A 22,138-nucleotide genomic window follows, 5' to 3' on the forward strand; every position below is an offset into this window, starting at 1 on the left:
TTGCAAAATTAATAGAACATATAGTCAAGACATTGGCAAGGTTAGACATAATGATGATTTTTATTTGAAATAATTTTGTCCTTGAAACTTTGCTTTCGTCAAAGAATGCTCCTTTTGCAGCAATTACAGAATTGCAGACCTTTGGCATTCTAGCTGTTAATTTGTTGAGGTAATCTGAAGAAATCTCACCCCACGCTTCCTGAAGCACCTCCTACAAGTTGGATTGGCTTGATGGGCACTTCTTGCGTACCATACGGTCAAGCTGCTCCCACAACAGCTCAATGGGGTTGAGATCTGGTGACTGCGCTGGCCATTCCATTACAGACAGAATACCAGCTGCCTGCTTCTTCCCTAAATAGTTCCTGCATAATTTGGAGGTGTGCTTTGGGTCCAGGGTCCGCAAAATACGCGCTATAGCGCGTTTTTACACGCTACAGGAAGTTGGGGACCCAGTTTTTAAAACTCAGCGGGTGTGCAGTGCCGCAGCAGCCAATCATCACCGCTGCTGGAAAAGTCTCCTCCCCTGTTGGACACAGTCCAGCTGGCTGGAGGACGTGAGAACTACAGCTCCCAGAATCCCCGCATCCGCTGGCACCTTCTGCAGCTTCCACTCCCCGCTCCCTCGGACTCTCCCTGTGCCTCTTCTCTACTGAATCTCCCACCTCTGCTCAGTGGCTCCCCCTCCTCCCCAGAGGATTAAAGATTATATGGAATATATTTATCGCAGGGTAATAATCCCACCACAGGGCATCTGTATTATTCATATAAAGCATTTTTTTCAGAGCAATAAATATTATGCGATCATTCCTCTGAGACACCTATACCTGCTGTGAGCTACAGAGCTAGCACTCCATCATCCAGCTGCCACTGTATTTAGTGTCCTTAGTCAGTGCTCACTACACAGATGTCCTGGTCCATAGTGGCCATCTAATACTAATCAAAACCCCAGACAATCTTTGAAATCGCCCACAGGCCATAGGTTACCCCCATACTGTGTTTATTTCAATACTAAATACACATCACTATAGGCAGAGATACTGGATTTTCCTTACTGTAAATCACCTTAGTGGTAGTGTGCAGCTGTCGGGACGGATACTGAAAATTACTTTGCAGTTCCACAGCATAAACACCCTGCCCCTAGCACTGCCTGTCCCTAACCTCCCCTTTGCCCCCAACGCTATCCCAGCCATCTACCCTTGTCCCCTCTCTACCCTTAGTACTGCCTGCCCCTAACTTCTTCTTTGCCCCCAGTACTGCCACAGCTGCTATCCACCTTTTACCCCTTCCTACCTGACCCTAGCCCCCTCCTTGCCCCCACCACTGTCGCAACTGCTGGTTGTGCTTACCCCTCCCTACCCCCAGCACTGCCTGCCCTAACTCCCCTCTTGCCCCAGCTCTATCCCAACTGCTTCCTGCCCTCAACCCCCATAATATGTGATGGGACCCAAAAACAGTGGAGTAGGACCCCAATTTTTTTCACTCAACGCGATCACTAGGGTCATTGTCCTGTTGGAGGTGGAAATTGGCTCCAATCAAGCGCTGTCCACAGGGTATGGCATGGCGTTGCAAAATGGAGTGATAGCCTTCCTTATTCAAAATCCCTTTTACCTTGTACAAATCTCCCACTTTACCAGCACCAAAGCAGCCCCAGACCATCACATTACCTCCACCATGCTTGATAGATGGCGTCAGGCACTCTTCCAGCATCTTCTCACTTGTTCTGCGTCTCACAAAATGTTCTTCTGTGTGATCCAAACACCTCAAACTTCGATTCATCTGTCCATAACGCTTTTTTCCAATCTTCCTCTGTCCAATGTCTGTGTTCTTTTGCCCATATTAATCTTTTCCTTTTATTGGCCAGTCTCAGATATGGCTTTTTCTTGGCCACTCTGCCTTGAAAGCCAGCATCCCAGGGTCATCTCTTCACTGTAGACGTTGACACTGGTATTTTGTGGGTACTATTTAATGAAGATGCCAGTTGAGGACTTGTGAAACGCCTATTTCTGAAACTATAGACTCTAATGTACTTGTCTTCTCGCACAGTTGTGCACCGGGGCCTCCCACTTCTCTCTTTACTCTGGTTAGAGCCTGTGCTGTTCTCTGAAGGGAGTAGTACACACTGTTGTAGGAAATATTAAGTTTCTTGGCAACTTCTCGCATGGAATAGCCTTCATTTCGAAGAACAAGAATAGACTGTCGAGTTTCACATTAAAGTTCTCTTTTTCTGGCCATTTCGAGAGTATAATCAAACCCACAAATGTGATGCTCCAAATACTCAACTAGCTCAAAGGAAGGCCAGTTTTATAGTTTCTCTAACGAGTGAACCCATTTTCAGCTGTGCTAACATAATTGCACAAGGGTTTTCTAATCATCCATTAGTCTTCTAACGCACTTAGCAAACACAATGTACCATTAGAACACTGTAGTCATGGTTGCTGATGCGTTTCTCGGCTCTGGTATACTGGCCGTTACCTCTGAGGAAACGGCTAGTATACCAGAGCCGAGAAACGCGTTAGATGCTCCCTATTGCTATCTGATGAACAAGACGTACTATGTTTCACAATCCCACGGCAGCCAGGCAAGTGAGAGACCGTCTCCGGAGGCGTTCCCCACACGCACGATCCAGCACAGCTACATGCTGATTCAACACTACGGCTGCATATTTACCTGAACTTAGGTAACCCCCAGTGAGCTCTGCCATTCAGTTGGACACTGCTTATTCTCAGAGCGGCACACTTTCTTCCCAGCCGCTCCACCTACAAGCTACGGCATTACCACGAGCTGCACTGCCCGTCTACCCACCAAAGTGGTCAATCCCGGCCGGGATATCACAAATGATACACAGCTTACTGCTCCCCACCACCAGCTACCAAAGATTTTTTCTTCAACCAGTGAGTAAGCTAGCACAACCTTTCATTATTTGGTTGTGAAAGCTCCCCCTTTTTTTACACATCATATGAGACATTTGTGACATTTATGATCCAAATCAAGTCGCTATTGTCTCCAATTGTTGGATGATATATGTACAGTTCCACTTAAGACTCTTTCGTTACCTCACAAGCTACGAAGATTTACTCTGTTTGATACCTTCATACTCAGGGACTCTTATATTTTAGTATCCCATACATTTATATATATCTTTATACATACTGCTGTTGTTTTTATTAATTTATGTTATGTATTTGATTATATGTGCTGATTCATACTAGATGTACATCCTTTCATACATATTTTATTTAACCTACTAAGGTATTTTATGTTATAGAGACAATAAATGTGTGTTAAAATCTCTTTTTAATTTTTATGTGTACTGTAGTTATCAACCAATTAGCGCTCCCACAATTGTTTTTTCTGTTTGTCAATGTGTTGACAAATGTCCCAGATGACATGTTGGACTCGGTGCCACTCAGGGCTGGCCCCAGGTCTACTCGCACCCTGTGAAATTATTTTTGGAGCCCCCCCCCCAATCCAAGTATGGGCCCCATTTAACCACTAGACCTAACCCCTTTAGCACTCACCTCCTTTCAATATTTAACAGTGCAAAAATAAGATTATCGATGTTTGTCACTATCGCTTATGCCATCTGTAGATGGGAACCGTATCGCTCTCGCCATTACCGGCAATGGGGACCCAACAACTTCCTTTCTGGCTTCAAATAAAGAAAATATGCCCCCCCCCCCCCCATAGGGAAAAAAAAAAAAGCACATTGGCCCCCCCACAGAAAAAAAACAAAACACACACACATTTCGGTTGACACAAAAAACTACTATACTTACCTCACATGAGCCAACTAAGGACACAAGGCTGCTTCATGCAGTGTTGAGCTGCCTCACTCAAAGATCTGATGGGGGCGGGCTTATGAAGACTGCAAGTACAGCTACTTAAAACGTTCCCTTGATGAGGGGAACATACTGGAGCAACAAAAAATCCTGCAGGGTGTCAGCAACTGGCTGCCTATACTGTGCTGTGCTGCTGCCCGCCTTCCTTTCCCCTCGTCCACAGTGCACTGCACGGCTGCGTTACCTCCACGAGTCTGGCAGACGCGTTAAAGATGGGTCACGGCCTGGCTGGGCCAATTCTGATCCGGAAAATGAGCCCAGCGCGGCCCAGGCCAGAAGTTCAGCAGTTGCACTGTGCCCCTTATGGGGTGGTGCCCCCTGTGCGGCCGCTCTACTGGAGTCGGCCCTAATGCCACTTATTCACCAACTTTCCTAAAACATCTCTCCATTTACTTAGAAAATACAACATACAGCCATGGGAAACAAGGACTGTGTCATTTTTCACACTTCATCAGGTAAAGCAAAACCATCAGTGTTTTCAAAAGAGTAAAACTGAAGAGAAAAAAAAAAATAAAAATCAGACTGGTCTTGGCATAGCCTATAGCTTAAGGGCTTCTACTCATACCAATAAGTGGTTTCTCCATGTGTAAATAACCATAAGCTAAACATATGATGTATGCCTTTTTAATGAAATAATGCAAAATTAAACAAATCGCCTACACAGTGATGCTGCCATTTTTAGTGCTGGATTCTTATCCACGAGAATACAGCCCAAAAATAACACCACAAGTTACAGTTTATTTTGTGTCCAGTCATGTTTTTAGTGAATTAAATTATCTGGATCCCTAGTTCAAGCCCACAAAATAGCAACCTTGGTGCTGTTGACGTAAGCCCTGGGACAAATAAGGATTCACCTTCATTTTCCGTGTGTGGAGCTTCTCTTCCTTCAAATGCTCGCGTAAGATTTCTCGATGAGTCACCTCTTGCTCTTGGGCGAACTCACAAAGTGTGTACTTCCGAACAGAGTTGTGGTGTTGGGCCATTCCCAAGGAGCTGCCCCCTTGGCTTGGCACACTGGTGAAACCTTGGCGGCGGGAGAAGTAATACACAGTCACCTGGTCGAAGCGCACATTCTTTTGTCTCAAGAGTTTTTGTCGCTTCAGGATCGATGTTGCTAAATAAAAGAGAAGTCAAAGCAATATTAGGAATACTAATTATTTGTGAACACTGAATTAATTTACCAGAAATATTCTACTTAATCAAACCCTAGCCCTAAATTACACATTAAGAAAGACTAATTAAGGTTGACTACATTGCCAAAAAAGAAATTAAGACTCAATGGTGAATGTTCTCAGAAAATGCAAAATCAGTAACAAAAAACAAAACAAGCAAGCGCTTTAAAACGTACAGCCCAGAAACCCAAGAGAAAATTTTACACAATAGCAAATTGGCAATTACATGTATAACTCCACCGAGGCATAATCAAGTTAATAACAAAACCTATGTTACACGTGTGGGGTGTCGGGTGTGCAGCCTTAAGGCAATTGTGTAGACAGTGTAAGACCCGAATATTTAACAGGGTGACTGATACGTCCCATGGGAATTTGAATTCAGAGTGATACCTCACAGTGTAAGCTACACCCCCTATAACTCTCACCTGATCGAGTGAACCAGACTGTCATATAGGTCAGAGTTCGGTCAGTGGTGCTTGCTGCTAACATTCGAGTGTGTTCATTATCTGAGAGGGAGGTTCCGGAACTCAGAGAGAACTGCTGTGATGTTGCGAGAGCCAGGATTGTCAAAACCAAGTGCTGCTAACCTGTCCTGCATACGAATGAAGTGTTGTGATCATAGGTGCTTACTCTGAGAGGCACCCAGGAGGTTCAAGATTGGAATTGATAGTACCTCAAATGTAGCTAAGGACAAACTGAGGTAAAAAGTTACCTGAAGGGGTGTGAGTACGCTGGTGTAACTGTATAGAGGCAGAGAAGTGAGAAAGATTAACAATCCCACAATGCAAGAGTGTCAGCTCTTAAGCCAAGTAAAACAACTGCCACATGTACCTAAGTGACGTGCAAATAAACTCATTATTCAGGAAAAGGAGATGGCCTGCGGTACACTCAGCTACACACTGGTAACTGTACACGAGTACACTTGCACTTTACGAACACTGCCGTTTTTCTTTATATGTGCAGAGACACAGGTTTGTAGTTTCCCCCCACGAGGCTGAGGGGAGATGCTTAGCTGGACGGCTGACAAAAGATTACCAGACAGATCGTCTTAATGGAGAAATACTCAACCAAAACCCACCTGGCAAATCATTACACATAGAATTAATAATAATAATACTTGGGATTCTTAAGCACCAATGTTAATCATAAATACTATTTATTCTACTATTACTAGCCAACACAGTTGTGGGATCAACCGAAGGAAAAAATTAAACTATGGTCCATGTCTGCTAGGCAAAATTATAATGCGCCCACATAAGCAAGCCTCATTGTTTTGGAGCCCTCACCTGCGTTCTGTCAGTATCTGTAAACATATTATGGCAGTGACAGATTAACTTTAGAACCAACAGGGTACTTCACTCCAGAGCAGGAGAGCACAAAGACACTGACCCAGACTGTGGTCACTAGAGTGTGTGTCTATAGCGGATGCACAAAATTTAACGTACCGTGAATTCCTGATGAAGGACTTTCTAAACAAAGTGCATTTTAGAATACAAAACTCAATGTTCCCCTGACAGTTACAAAGCCTTTGCTACATCGGATACATGGTGTTTAGCATATTCATCACTCTTCAGTCTTGTTGCTTAGTTACCAAGCAACCACGTATACCAGTCAGTACCGACCCAATGGCCCAAATGTAATAGCCTGCAATTTGTGGGCACGGAGCGTTTTTGACAAGATAGCCGTTAGATTTAAAATGGCAATTAGTTTTGAAAGCAAAACAAGTTGGTTTTCAGCTATATCATCTCAGCTGTATCGCCGATATCGAAGGCCATCAGAAAAAATGTAGCGGTACCCACAAATTTGGGGGGTGAGGGGAGGACAGTAAATGCTGGTCTCCCACTTTTGTCTGCAAATAACTTTAGCTGACAATTTAAATAAATTCAACTTAAACTAACACCTTAATGACAGCCCCTTGGTTCCTCAACAAAGTTACCAACAATTAGCATCTTATGCAACTGCGTGCAACCTGCTGGTTGGGTCTAGGAACCGCAGCCAAATATGTACTTTTTTTCCTTCGTCTTTATCATACAATTGGATGGATCCAGATGATCCAGATGAGGACATAAGGTTACACCAGTAATGTCCATCATGGAGACTGCTGGACTTTAGGAACTATAGGGATTTTATTACACAAGTTGTAGGGAACATTTTCACTCATTTGGTAAATGATGATAGCAATATGACAAGGCCTTTTATACTAAGTTCACTAGGGTAACTTACGGATGAGCTCAGTGGTGGTGGGAGCATTAATGCTGTCACAGCTATCTGCACTGTCGCTATTTGAGATCTCATCATCAGAATCTTTGGATGTAGAAATTGGTGAGCCCACGTCCACCTCTTCAAATCTTCTTTTCAGGCTTCTGCTCGTCACAGCATCCATTTGTTTCAGGGTGGCCTGCCAAAAAATAAATTGGAGAAGGACGTACACCGATATTATTTTACATCAGAATAACATTGTTCACAATATTTTATTAAAAGGTTTAAGATACTGAGCGATAAAAGCACCAAAGTCAATGCATTACATATACAGTAGGTGCATGTGTAACTATATATATATATATATATATATATATATACACACACACACATACACACACACACAGAGTATATGTATGGACACACACTGGGTGTTGGCTGTATGTATCTTGTTCCTGTTGAAATGCCGTGCCTCTTGAAAAGGTCTTATTTTGACCGAAACGTCGAGTTTATTTGAGGTGATGTGACGAAAAAAATGCTTGGATTCTTTTAACTTTTTTTTTGAAGTTCTGGCGAGTGCCCCTATTATTTACATATAATACTTGTGGAGTTCGTTTGGACACCAACCTGGGTGGACACCCCAGCAGCTGTTCATGGATATTGTTTGAGGGGAGTGCGGCTTTGCTATACAAAAATATATAAATATATATATATATATATATATATATATATATATATATAACAGAAGATTGCAGCACCAATTGGGTACCAGTCCCTCTATGTAATGTTTTCTCAAATGTGTGTCTTTTATCTCACACTAAAAAAAATTATAATAATGTGAAACAGTTATCATGCACCCCCAAAAACATATAAGTGTCAGCTCAACCAGCAAAATAATGTACCAGTGGTGATCTGTTACATATACAAACAAATAAAAAATGCAAGAGCTGGCATAGAGCGCCTCCCGTGCTTATATAACAATGTAAAATACTAACGAACTTAGTATTCATATAAACCTAAAAATGTAAAGTGGTTTTGTGCAACTAAAGTGCTAATGCAAGGATAGCAATATTAAATTACCATCATCCTCAAAATACATATGAACTTATTAGTATATAATATATAACCTTTAGAATGAGAACGGTCTGTACAACTAAAGGCTACTGCAAAGATCCTTCAAGAATCAGTGACTAAATTATGGCAATAATATTCCATAAAAATGTGCAACAGTGCATAAATAATTTAAAGTGCAAATTAATGAAAGTGCAAAAAGTTCATTTAAAATTACATAAATTAATTTTAACCAGATACAACAATAATATCCTCCCACATGAAGGATAAAAGACATAAAACCATGGACAAAATATGTGTGTGTGCATATGTATAAATATATATATATATCTGTAAATTTATCAGAATAGGGATAAAAATCGTAGCTTATCTGATAAAAAATGGCAAGTTCATGAATGGAAAGAGAATAGGAGCCTCCAATGCGTTTCGTCCGTATCCTGGACTTCAAGGATATTATTCCTTGAAGAAGTCCAGGATACGGACGAAACGCGTTGTGACAAACAGCTCCATGGTACAGGGATGGCCGATTTTTCGGAATGAGGCAGGGGTATGCAGAAGGTTATAAAAAAATACTGGAAGTATTAAAAAACAAACAAAAAGAAGGTAAAGGCAAGAGAAGGCCCTCTTCCTTTTGTGTCTGTTATTACCCAGTCTTATTTGGTTACTGTTTTATTATCAATTGTTCCCAACGGTAAAGCTCAACAGAATATGCTGGCGCTATATAGGTAAAAATTAATTAATAAAAATTGCATCCTGGAGCAGCAGAACCAGTCTATAAGGCCGTCCCGCCCACTTCACTAGAAAGAGGATAATGATTTGGGAGGGTAGCCTATTCTACCGGGAGCAGTTTTCCAAAAGGAATATCAGCATTGGATCTTATCAAAACAATTTGTTTACTGTCTTGTGATGAAGACCCTTATGTATTTTTCTTTGGTTATATAGCAGCACCTATTGCTGTTCCGGGGTGCTACTATAATGGTGCCCCATTATCTTCTTGTTGGGAACTGCCTCCAGGACGTGTGTGTGTAAGTTTCCATAGGAAAACGCAGGAGTGGGTTCCCGTTACCTAGAAACCCCCCCACCCCCGCCCACAATAAAAATAGTAATATAATAGAATCTTACTAGTGCTGCATATTCTTCTCAGTATTACAAATGAAATAATTAGCACCACCTCTGGATGTTTTAACATGTCAGCAAGTAATAAATACACCTGTGCACCAACTATGAGATCTGGAAAACATGCACTGTTAGGGGTGCACTGCTATAGATCAATAGGGTTAATTATTAATACTGTATAATAACAATACACTACCCACAGTGCATAAGGAGACCAATATGTACATATGTCCAGGAGCCTCCCTAAAATAGTGTACCGCTCCCACCCCCTCGGAAAAGTAGGCAATCCTCCCAGCCCCTCCTACCCCCCTTCCCCGGAAATGCAGCCACAAACACCCGCAGCGGGGGGGGCAGATGACGCGATTCGTGCTGAATCGCGCCATCATGACCCTGCTTCACAATGCCGGAAAGATCGTCATTGTGCAGTTGGGGTGGGGACAAGATGACGCAATTGAATGGCCACGTCCCCAGCTCCACCCCTAAATGCCGTGTAATGTGCCCAGAAAACATTCAGCTCAGGCAGCATATCCCTACTGCTTCATCTAATGGCATACTGTGATCGCTGGTCTTGTATATGCTGGAATTATTACACACAATACACTTAGTATGATGCATATTAAAAGCTGGTTAAGTGCTAATTATGCCCTTAGCATTTGGAAACCCCCCTCTAGAAACTCTGCGTTTTCCACAGAGTTTCAGTACAGGAGATAAATGAAATGGGTGTGAAAATGGGAGATGATTTACTACACATGGCTGTCTTCCTGTCAGTACTCCCACTGACGGACACGGAAAGCAGCCTTTATTAACCAATTTCTACTGTTAGAGACATTCAAAGCTCGCACCATATATATGCGCGCTATATAAATAACTTGTAATAACTAATAAATAAATAAAATTCTGTCCACAGCCTTGTTTTCAATTTCCAGTACAGGTTGAGTCTCCCATATCCAAAATGCTTGGGACCAGGGGTATTTTGGATATCGGAATATTCTGTATTTTGGAATATTTGCATATCATTTTGAAATGTCTTAGGAAGAGGCCAAAATCTAAACACAGAATGCATTTATGTTTTATATACACCTTATACACACAGCCTGCAGATAATTGTATACAATATTTTCAATAATTTTGTGGCTCAAACAAAGTTTGTGTACATACATGAAATGTATTTATGTTTCATATACACCTTATACACACAGCCTGAAGGCAATTTATACAATATTTTGAATAATTGTATGCCTTAAACAAAGTTTGTTACATTGAACCATCAAAAAGCAAAGGTTTCACTATCTGTCATGCTAAAAATATTTTGTATTTCGGAATATTTGGACATGGGAGCCTCAACCTGTACTGGTAACTTTCTTTCTTTTTTCCTGGAAACAGGAAGTTCTCCTTCTGTCATTGCTAGTATATTTCTGCACTTCTTCCTAGAACTTGTGTCACCAGACTACTTCATTCCAGCAACTATATAGCCTGGGAAATACTAACCTGAATCTTCACCAGTTTGGGAGAAAAGACAAAAGCAAAAAAAAAAAAAAAACACTGGGCAATTCAATTATCAGAATGGCAGCAATTTGCTATCACCAATATTAACAGGATAACCCTGAACCACATAGAGGTTCACAGGAAAATTGGTGATGTTGGGGTACTACATAATACTGCAATGTGCACAGCTGAGCATTGCAGAGAACGGAATATGGGGCCTGATTCAGACCCGCTCGCGAGCGCTATGCACTCGCAAGCGGGTCGATGGTGGCCCAGTGCGCATGCGCACGACGGAGCCGGCTCAGTCGTGCGCATGCCCGAGACCCAGATAGCGACGGGCAAAGCAAACCATCGCTCCGGATCTCGTACCAAAGGGGGCGTGCATTCGATGTTGAGTGACAGCACACCCCCTTTGGTGGGTGGGCGGGCCGGGGGAGTGGCTGCCCAAACAAAGGTGTTCCCATGTGAACGCCTCAGTGTGGGGCCGGCCCCACTGACATCACGAGTGATGTCAGTAGGAGAGATTTCGGCTCGGTCTGAGCCGAAATCTCTCTGGGGCTTGCAGCAACGAGACCCTACCACAAGGGTCTCGACGCAAGCCAAATGGTCGCGATGGTCTTGACCATAGCGACCATCTTCCTGGCTGCTCGCTCTAGCTGTGGGTGGTCACCCACAGCTATGCGAGTGGCCAGGAGGCCGTTCAAAAAAAAAATAAAAAAATAGCCCGGCCCTGATTCAGAGCGAGCGCTCTGTCAGAGCGTCCGGCTCTGAATCAGGGCCATGGTCCATTGTTAGCTGCCTGGATACTTCCTATATAGCTTAATAAGAGTGAGTATATGGAAATGGCTTATATAAAAGTGTATTGCTATGCGTATATTTCTCTGCAAATATATTATTGTCCCACTATAGTAAAATCAGCTGGAGACACGCCAACCTCCAGACCATCAGTGGACACTCAGGCAGTGCTACCCCTTATACCATCCATTCACAATGTATTTATTTTTTCTTAGATGGACAATAAAGTATATAACACTTACAATCTGGCTCCTTTCTTATGGGAGTATGTGGTTGAAACAGCAGCGTGTCAGAATGTACCCATATGTGAAGAAAGGGAATATATAGACATACAAGACTCCAGCAGATAGTATTATCATCAGTTTTGCTCATAATAAAGATGCAATGTATTCTATATTTGTTTGTACGCTGTTTAAAATAAAGCAAAAAAAAAAAAAAAAAAAACAGCTTACACTAAAATAAATAAAAATAGAACGTGAATGTTATTTTACTACAGGATAAAACAGCGAAAAGATCACTTTCAATCCAAGATTTGGAGCATTTCAGCAACATCTCTTCTTTAAACAGAAAGAAAGGCAGAGAGTCTCTTTTTCTAATGTTACCCAGCTGACGCCCGATTCACTGGGCAGCGTTGCCAGGCACCATCACAGAGTGCTTTTTCTATATCAAAGTCGCACTTAAAGCATCAGCTTAAAGCAAAGCATTCTTATCACGCTTGCTGGTAAATTGCAATTAGCGGCAGGTGCACATAATGCCAGGAAATCGTAGATGCATTATGAATTCCTATTATAGGTACTGAAACAGCCTGTAGAACATTTATTCAATGAACAGGATAAAAGACAACAACCAAGCAGTCCAGACCCAGTGTAACGCCGGCAGCAATTAGCAACACATATTACAAAGTGTACAGCACACCACTGATTTCATACTGGCTTTCAGTAGTGGGCAGTGGGCAAGTAGAAGCTGGCAGCACACAGTACTTAAACCTGGATGCCCAGGAAGAATCATTGTAGCCAGACTTGAACACTAATATTATTTAGTTAGACTGGCACCAATACACTGCGTTCCTATATTCACACATACCCCAATAACTTGTATCGCAATTGTCTGCTGGGGTAAATTTAAAGTGACATATTACTTATTGTTGGGCAATATTACTGGCTTACATCTTGCAGGGTATTATAACCATACAAACAACATCTGGCTAAAGTCAAGTTAATTGTTGCTGGGCAATTATAGGGCGTATGCTACAGCAGAGCAGGATATTACTGGTCATTTTACTATTGCTAGGAATATTATTTGGCCGTTGTGTGCAAATACCTGAGTTTTGCATTTACGTTTTAACATGATACTGTACCAACAGCATTACACATTTAATGTGGGGCTGTAGTTTATTCATGTATCTTTCAATCTCGGTTAAGTGGTATTTATTATGAAAGAAGCAGCCATGGTTATAATTTCCCTGGGTAGGTCCTAGACACCCCAGTCTGAAACTATGAGGCTGGTTCAATAAGTAAGGTAACAAGACCTCTCACGTGTGTACGGTTCTCTATTTCATTCTAATTTCCCTCCAGGCTAGAGCAGGTAGACCACCGCTTCCCCTCATGGCCATTAGACTGGGCCTCATATCAGTCACTGGGGTAGATGTAGGAACTGCCGAAGCGACATCAGTGCACGTTATGTGCGCTGATACCGCTTCTCCCCCATGTACCCCTGTCATTATTGGCACTGCTATCTAGGCAGGGCAATGTATGAACAGTCAGGTCGCCTGATCGTTCCGCCCGATATCGACAGCTGCAGCCTGGTGACGCCCTATCCCCACAGCAGGGACAGCGCTGTGCCTGCTGCGACGAATGCAGGCGGTATCTTGTGATACTTGCGAGATCCCGCACATGCTCAGTGGAGCCGGCCAGAAACAGCGCATCAGCACTAGGCTGATGCGCTGTGGGTTCTAGCAGGGATGCCAGAGGGGATGGGCGGAGGGGGGGGCACGATAAGTGTCGCTATAATACATCTACCCCACTGTCTCAACTTCAGTTGTAAGGTAGCGGAAACATAGTCAACCACTGAGGTGCGTAGTGTGATCAGATTTTTGAGTCTGCAGGGCGCATCACAAGCTGAAATTCATTGCCAACTTGTAGGGGTGTATGGTGATAACATCATATCAAGTTAACAGGCTTGGGTTTGGTGCGCTGCCTTTGATAATGGCAGGAAAGACGTTCAAGATGAGCAGCGATCCGGCAGACCAAGCACATCCGCCACAGATAGCAATTTATGGCGCATTGAAGGTCTGTTTCAGGAGGACAGACGCATTCGTTTAAGTGATATTGCTGACAAACTGAACATCTCTTTGGACCATTAAAGAAGCAACTGGGTGGAACGCAATTTGCAACTGAGGGTGAAGTTCAGCAAACCCTCATGTCCTGGCTTCAGGCGCTTGACACGGATTTCTTCTATGCCGTGATAGATGCCTTGGTGTACTGTTGGAACAAATGCTTAGACAAGTGTGGGGACTCTGTGGAAAAATAATCTGTACCAAGGTCATACTATTTATTATACATTTATGTACGAGTTGGATACATTTACGCAATGAGAGAGCTTGTTACCTTTTTTATTGAACCACCCTCGTACTTCGTGCCAGAGCAAAGACAAATACATAGTAATTAGACATAAATTGCCCATTAGGGGATGGGGTTTGACTATAACTTGATAGAACAATAAAGTCACAGTATGATGGTTAACAATTCCTCCCATTGGCTGGTGTACTCAATGCTGCTGCAGCACATCACAGGGAGAACAGAGGAATAATGTTATGGACAGCAAAACACTATTCCTACACAGGGGTCCTCTGTTCCTTGGGTCCAAAACTTACTAACACAGATAAGAAGTCAGAGATAGCTTAGTGCTGGTCATACAGGTTCTAGGCAGTCTCTCAAAGTTCAGTTTCACTGCATACATAATTACTGAGCATCTGCATCTCTTTTGGCATAACCGGGACCATTACTGCAGTCAGAAGATCACTGAACAACACAGGCTGATAGAGCTCAACTATTGTCATCTCCTGACCACATTTATCAGCTGGTCCCAAACTTATCCAACTGATTTTGGAATCTTATAGGGTATATAGGTCATTTTCAGACTCCATATGCTATGATATTGGGCCACCAGAAAACATTGCTGCAGGTATCCTAGCGTTTGGCTCCAGCATAAGTGTTTGATCTTTTTCCCTGTCTAATAACACTGTGGGGCCAATGCAGAGTTTCACGCAATTCGGTTTTGCGGACGGGTCTTGCGTCTTTTCGCACCATGCATGCTCTGAAGCGGAGCCTATGCATCTATGGGTGATGCTGAGCCATATGCGAAAAAAACAAACCTCACACTGCATGGGTGGGGGCGATGCACATGGGCTGATCAGTGTGATCGCCCCCTTCGTAAAACTTCTCACCTGCCCACTACCGCTGGATAGCAGCGCAGCGGCATATCATACGGGGAGAGCTGCAGTAGTCTATTCTCTCTCCCTGCATATACCGTGGTAGATAGCAAGTAAGAGGTGTGATGGGGAGGGGGGTCATGATTGCTCTCCCCCTGGATCTGCATAGATTCTTACATCCCTGCATACGGGTGAATCTCCAGGTTTATTTTCGTGCACCCAATGTCTGTGTAAATATGGCCCTTGTGTCTTAAAAATGAACGAAGATGAACAAACCAGTACCCATTTAGGGGCAACATTTACACTCATCATTGGCCATACCACAATTCTTTCCAAATTAGCTTAAACCAAGAACTGTGTGCTGCTTTAATACAGTTGACATTTTTACCTTTTCTTTTTTATTAGGAAAGATCATCTGACATATAAATTGTGTACTTTTAGAATGCTGATCTATATATTTTGTTTACCAGCTATATTGTTTGTAGCAGTAACTGTTTATCCTCTTCTCATACGCTTAGATCTTATATCCTATGACTGTGCCTTTTTATTCTCTGCTTCACAGCTGGGTGACTGGCTCTCGCCTCCCCCATCCAGTCATTCGGTTGCCACAACAACAGTCTTCCGCTTGTAAAGGCCGAACAGAGGTGCATAGGCAGGCCTGCCCTGACACGCCAATAAAACCATCTGCCGACAAGCCGCTCTGAAAGTCTGAATCAGGGAAGGTTACAGAGAACGGTGCCTCATTTTCTCTTTTACTGTGCTTTCAAGAGCAATCTCATTCTGTGTGAAAGATTTTTTTCATTCTCCTGACACATATATGGGGCCATATTCAATTTGAGGCGAAAACTTTTCACCGATGACGTAATTTTCGCCTGTTTGAGTAGGCGGAAAGTCAATGCAATGTAATAGTGGGAGGCGGAAAAAAGTGCAGAATTGGGGTTTTGGGGTGAAACGTTGCGGGAACCCCCCTGCAGCCTTCAGACAGTCCTCCAAAAGGTAAACTGTCAAAAAAAAACAAAAAAAAAAAACCCCACTTACGGACACCCCAAAAAATGACTGAATTTGGGGGTGAAAAAAAAAATGTTGGGGGACAAAGTTAAAAACTAGCGAACTTGACTCTTGGGGGTCCCCAAGTATGCCCCAAGTGTTTTTTTGATTGCAGGTGTTTGCGGCAGTTGGAGTTTTTCAACTTAACTTTAGCAACTTTTAAATATGCTGACCCCCATTTTCAAGTACCCCAAATTTGCTAGGATAAGTTATTTTCTGGAAAAAATACTCCTGAATACTATTCTGCACCACGTATAGAAAAACGCTATTTAGCAGCTATTGAGCCCGTTTAAAAACACCAAATACCTTCAGCAAGCCAAATCAGGGGTAACCATAGGGAACCCCCATGTCAGAGCATCTTTTGGGGGGTGTCAGGCTGATTTCCCCAAATCTGACACTACTTTCCGCCTGTTCAAGTTTCGCCGGGTACCACTCTTGCGTACTTCCATATTGAAAACGGGGTATAGCGGGGACGGCCGCAATACTTTTCCACCTACAAAAGACACGATGTAGGCGAAAAGTCTGCGAGGCGAAAAAGTATTGTGGATCTGCTCTAATTGAATACGGCTCATGGTGGGAGATGTGAAGTGGCTCCTCAATGGTAGTAGGGGGGTAAAAAAAAATGTAAAATAATAATTTAGCAATGAATGAATGTTGGCAATTTTAATTTGTAACTGGCTTCACTATTCAATATAGAATCACCTATTTCAAACTGGTACTGTAGCTTACACAATTTATAGGGGTAAATTTACTAAAGGACGATTTTAAAATCGATTAAAAATCCATCAACATCGATAATGTGTTTCTGGGGCTAAATCACACATCTACTAACAGACGTTTTTTATATCGATTTTTAAATGTTAGTCCCTGAAACACAAAATCGACTTTTAGTAAACTAAAGTAAAGTGTTCCAGTCTTCTCCAAATAAACAGATGTAGGGGCTTAACAAGTAGCCAGCCTGAGCCCATCCATTCACAAAGAGGAACATTCATTCACAGCAAAAACTCTGTATAACTTTTACTTTAAATATATATCTTGTTGTTTTCCAGTGAACTCAAATGACTGCCCAGAGAAAATTCTAGGAAGACATTGTAAAAGCTCTTAGGTTTTCTATTTGCATTAGTAATACATCCATTTGGGAATGCAGCAGATTTGCTATATATGCTCCTAAACAAGCTTTCATGTGTGCCAACTTCATATATTGACATATCCGATGGCTGAAGAGGGACACTTGATATTTGGTTTAACAGGAATTTGTGCTAGAAACCCCCACAGAAACACATTAAATGAGAGGTATACAGTATACCACACCATGCTGCTTTGCTTCCAGCCTAGGCCTGTTATCGCCTGAGCAGATCCCATCATGAGAAGTATAATATTGGGTTGTTAGAGCAGGGTATGACCCTGTGCATGCACGTGAGTGCATTTGGTTATATATTAAAGGTTTTTAGCAAGGGTCTAGCCCTGAAAAGACTTTATTTCTATGTGATTTTAGTATGTACAGGGTAACAGGTTATAAATTCCAGGACCTATATTTACAGATCAGATATTAACATTATGTTTCTACTACTTTAAACATGCAAATGAGCTAACACCATCTGATTTACAATGGGTAATCTTCCTGCAGATGCACATATAACAGAATCTTTATAGTACAGACAAGGACCTGTAGAGGCCATCATTATTACCTATAAACATATTACAGCTGTGGCCGCAATTCCTAGTCTGCCTATAGATTGGTAGTTCCCATTTACAGAATGTACACCATACGTCTGTTCTGCCCGGAACATCTGGGAGGCTCCTGAATTTTTTGGGGAGTCCCACAGAGCGAACCACCCACTTCCTAGTGATTTGCGCAGTTTTAGCCACCTCCTCTCTGTGTGATGTCATGATTTGTAGAAAGGGGAAAGAAGAAAAGTGGGCAAGAAAGAAAGAGCAGGTGGCCTCAAGAATTTGTGATCGTAGAGTGCATGATGGGAATTCAAGTTTTTTTTGCTTCTGATATCCCATCTAAAGTGACAGGAGAATGGGAGGCAATATTCAATTGTTTTGGTCGCCCATAACTTTTTGCACGTCACGCCCAAATGCACTGGGCTTAGGGCTGTATTCAATTAGCGGCGAAAAGCAGTTTTCGGCGAAAAACTTTCGCCGGTGATATAATTTCGCCAGCGGAAAAATCCCCGCATTCAATTGTGGCGACTTTTCGCCGGTGCGGAAACGCAATGCAATGTACCCAGCGAAAAAGTTTTGCCTATGAACAGCTGTTGAGAAAAAGTGCAGAACGCGGTTTTGGGGTGCAAAGGTGGGGAAACCACCCTGCATCCTTACGACAGGTCCCCAAAGGTAAACTGCGTTTAAAAAAAGTCCTAAAAAAATTAAAAGGACACCACAAAAAATGACTTTGAAAAAGGGGGCAAAAAAGTACAAAGTTGGGGTACAAACTTAAAAAGTAGCGAAATAGACTTTTTTTTTGGGGGGGGGGGGGGTCTGTAAGTATGGGGGAGGTTTTTATTTTTGATAGCAGGTGCTTGCTGGAGGTGTGTTTTTCACATTTTTTAAAAACACACTTTTGACATTTTTAACCATGCTTGCACTCATTTTCATGTACCCCAAATTGCTGGGACTAATTATTTTCTCCAAAAACAACTGCTAAATGCTATTCTTCACCACTTGCGCAAATACGCAAATTAGCAGCTATTGAGAGCATTTAAGTACCCCAAAGCAGTGCTATTCAGAGGGGGGGGGGTGGAAATCTACAGTGATCCCCAATGTCAATGCATCTTTTGGGGGGGTGTCAGGCTGATTTCCCCAAATCTGACAGGACTTTTCGCCTGTTTGCGTTTCGCCGGGTCCCGTTTTCACATCCTTGGGAATTGAATAGGGCGATAAGCGGGGACACGCAATACTTTTCCACATGACGACGAAAAGTACAGCATGTGAAAAACAAGAGATATGGTAAGAACTTACCTTTGTTACCTCTGTTTTTACAAAGTCCATAGGGTCCACATCGTTGACCTTGGGCTATAGCTGGATCTGGATCCACGGGCACCACACAGTTAAAGCTTTTGCTGCTCCCAGGATGCACTGGTCCATCCTCCTCTATACTCCGCCCCAGCCACAGGCACCTCAGTTGGTAAGTAGCCAAGGGCGGAGGAGGAAAAAAAAGAGAGAAGGAAGACTGGAACACACAAGAACCATACTCACAGAAAAGGGAGACGGAAAACCGGTGACCAGCCACATAGCCCATATGAAGCCAGGTGCGTCAGGGCAGGCGCTGTGGACCCTATGGACTTCGTAGAAACAGATAATGGTAAGTTCTTACCATATCTCTTGTTTTCTACTTCAGGGTCCATAGGGGATTCAGAGGGTTGACCTTGGGGGATGTCCCAAAGCAGTACAGCTAAGGGCGGGGACCCTCCTGTGCTGAAAGGAGAATCCGGCGCCCGAAGGATGCATCCTGAGAAGCGGAGGTGTCAAAAGCATAGAACCTTAGAAAGGTCTGGATGGAAGACCACGTGGCCGCCTTACACAGCTGAACAGCCGAGGCGCCACGGTTAGCAGCCCACGAGGGACCCACAGACCGAGTAGAATGAGCCTTAACAGAGACCGGAACAGTTAAACCCTCCTGTGCATAAGCCTCACAAATAACCAAACGAAGCCAACGGGCCAAAGTTTGTTTGCCGGCAGGCCAACCCCTCTTGTGAAAACCAAAGAGGACGAACAAGTAATCAGACTTCTGAATGGAACTAGTCCGGTCTACATAAACTTTAAGAGCACGGACCACATCCAAGGAAGCCTCACCAGCCGAGAGATCAGGTGACAAATGCCGGCACAACAATTTACTGATTAATGTGGCACTTAGAAACCACTTTAGGTAGAAAACCCGAGCGAGTGCGAAGCACTGCCCTGGTGAAAAATCAGAAAAAGAGGACGACAGGAGAGCACCCCCAATTCTGATACCCTTCTGGCTGAAGCAATCGCCAGTAGAAAAGCAGTCTTAATCGTCAACCATTTGAGTTCCACTGACTCAAGAGGTTCAAATGGAGGATCCTGTAAGGCACGAAGCACCACCGCCAAATCCGAAGGAGCCACTGGGGAAACAAAGGGAGGCTGAATCCTGAGAACACCCTGGAAAAAGGTGCGGACATCTGGCAGAGTAGCTATCCTACGCTGGAAGCACACAGATATTGCAGACACATGAACTTTCAAAGAAGCTAGGCGTAAGCCTAGGTCCAAACCAGACTGAAGAAACGCCAAAACTCTAGAAACACGAAAACGCCTGGCAATCGTAGTTTCTGGACTCACACCATTGAAAATAAGTATGTCACACACTGTGATAAATCCTGGCGGAAGCAAGCTTGTGCGCCTGTAGCATTGTGCTGATGACTGAGCTGGAAAAACCCCGAAACCTTAGACGGATGTCTCAAGAGCCACGCCGTCAAAGACAGACGTCCCAGATCTGGGTAAAGGCAGGGCCCAAAGACAACAGGTCCCGACGTTGAGGCAGAAGAAATGGAACGTCAATGGATAGGCCCCGAAGATTGGAGTACCAAGGACGTCTGGGCCAAGCCGGAGCCACCAGCAAAAGCGTCCCGCCGTTCTGTTTGAATTTCCGGAGGACCCGAGGCAACAGTGATATCGGAGGGAATAGATATGCCAGTTCAAACGTCCATTTCACTGACAGCGCGTTGACCAGGCTTGCGCCGGTGTCTCTTGTCCTGGACCCGTACACAGGCAGCTTGCGATTGTGACGGGAGGCCACGAGATCCACCTCCGGTAGTCCCCACCTGTCCACGAGTAGTTGAAATACCTCTGGGTGCAGGGACCATTCCCCAGGATGCACGTCATGACTGCTGAGGAAGTCTGCTTCCCAATTGAGAACTCCTGGAATGAAGACTGCCGAGATGGCCGGAAGGTGGCACTCCGCCCAAGACAGGATGAGTAACACCTCCGGCATTGCTGCTCGACTGCGAGTCCCCCCCTTGACGGTTGATGTATGCCACCATGGTGGCGTTGTCGGACTGAACTTGCACTGCCCTTCCTTGAAGAGCGTGACCAGACAACTGGAAGGCCCTGTACATGGCCCGAAGTTCCAGAATGTTGATGGGAAGAACCGCTTCTTCCGCCATCCATGTGCCTGAAGTGAAAGTGGACCTGTCACTGCCCCCCAACCCCGGAGACTGGCATCTGTCATGAGCAGAACCCAGTCCGGGATCCAAAAGGGGCAACCCTTGGTGAGATGAGATATCCGAGGCCACCAAGCCAGCGACAGGCACACCTCCGGAGACAACACCAGCATCTGAGTCATGATCCAGTGTAGTAACCTGTTCCATTTGAATAGAATCAGCCCCTGCAATGGCAGAGAATGAAACTGGGCATACTCCACCATGTCGAATGTCGACACGATGAACCCCAGTACTCTCATTGCCGAGTGAACAGACACCTGGGAACGCTTCAGACAACTGCTCACTCGTAGTTGTAGGGAGGAAATCTTTTCTGGAGTCAGAAAGATCCTTTGCTGACGAGAGTCCAGAAGCGCTCCCAAATAAAACCATGCTCTGTGACGGAATGAGGAAGGACTTCTTTCAGTTTATCAGCCACCCGTGTACTTGCAGACAAGCGATCGTCAGGTGCAGATGTTGCAAAAGTACCTCCGGAGAGCCTTCCAGCAATAGGAGGTCGTCAAGATAAGGCAGAAGCCGTATAGCCTGGCTGCGCAGATGGGCAGCCATGACAGTCATTATTTTGGTGAACACCCTTGGACTGTGGAAAGGCCAAAAGGCAGAGCCTGAAATTGGAAGTGAAGCTGACGTATAGCAAACCTCAGATACCGCTGTTGTGAAGGTGCTATAGGAACATGGGAGGTAGGAGTCCTAGATGTCCAGGGAGACCATATAATCCCCCGGTTCCATAGCCAGAATGATGGAAGGCAAAGTTTCCATCCTGAATGTGGGCACTCTGAGGAACTTGTTCAACGATATCAG

At 43.8% G+C, this 22,138-nt stretch overlaps 1 protein-coding gene across 1 annotated transcript in view; it reads right to left on the reverse strand.

The window, feature by feature from the left end:
• Window positions 1-22,138, reverse strand: part of CSRNP2 (cysteine and serine rich nuclear protein 2) — a 66,415-nt gene that overhangs the window by 11,905 nt on the left and 32,372 nt on the right. The window contains exons 2-3 of the mRNA XM_088465939.1: window positions 7,235-7,409; window positions 4,694-4,953 (exon numbers count right to left, since the gene is read on the reverse strand). Of these exons, the coding sequence (XP_088322065.1) occupies window positions 4,694-4,953; window positions 7,235-7,394 (420 nt within the window). The 5' untranslated portion in view covers window positions 7,395-7,409. The remainder of the gene's footprint in view (window positions 1-4,693; window positions 4,954-7,234; window positions 7,410-22,138) is intronic.

This window comes from Taudactylus pleione, unplaced genomic scaffold, assembly GCF_031769625.1.
Source record: "Taudactylus pleione unplaced genomic scaffold, aTauple2 ptg000065l, whole genome shotgun sequence".
NCBI classification, from domain to species: Eukaryota; Metazoa; Chordata; class Amphibia; order Anura; family Myobatrachidae; genus Taudactylus; species Taudactylus pleione.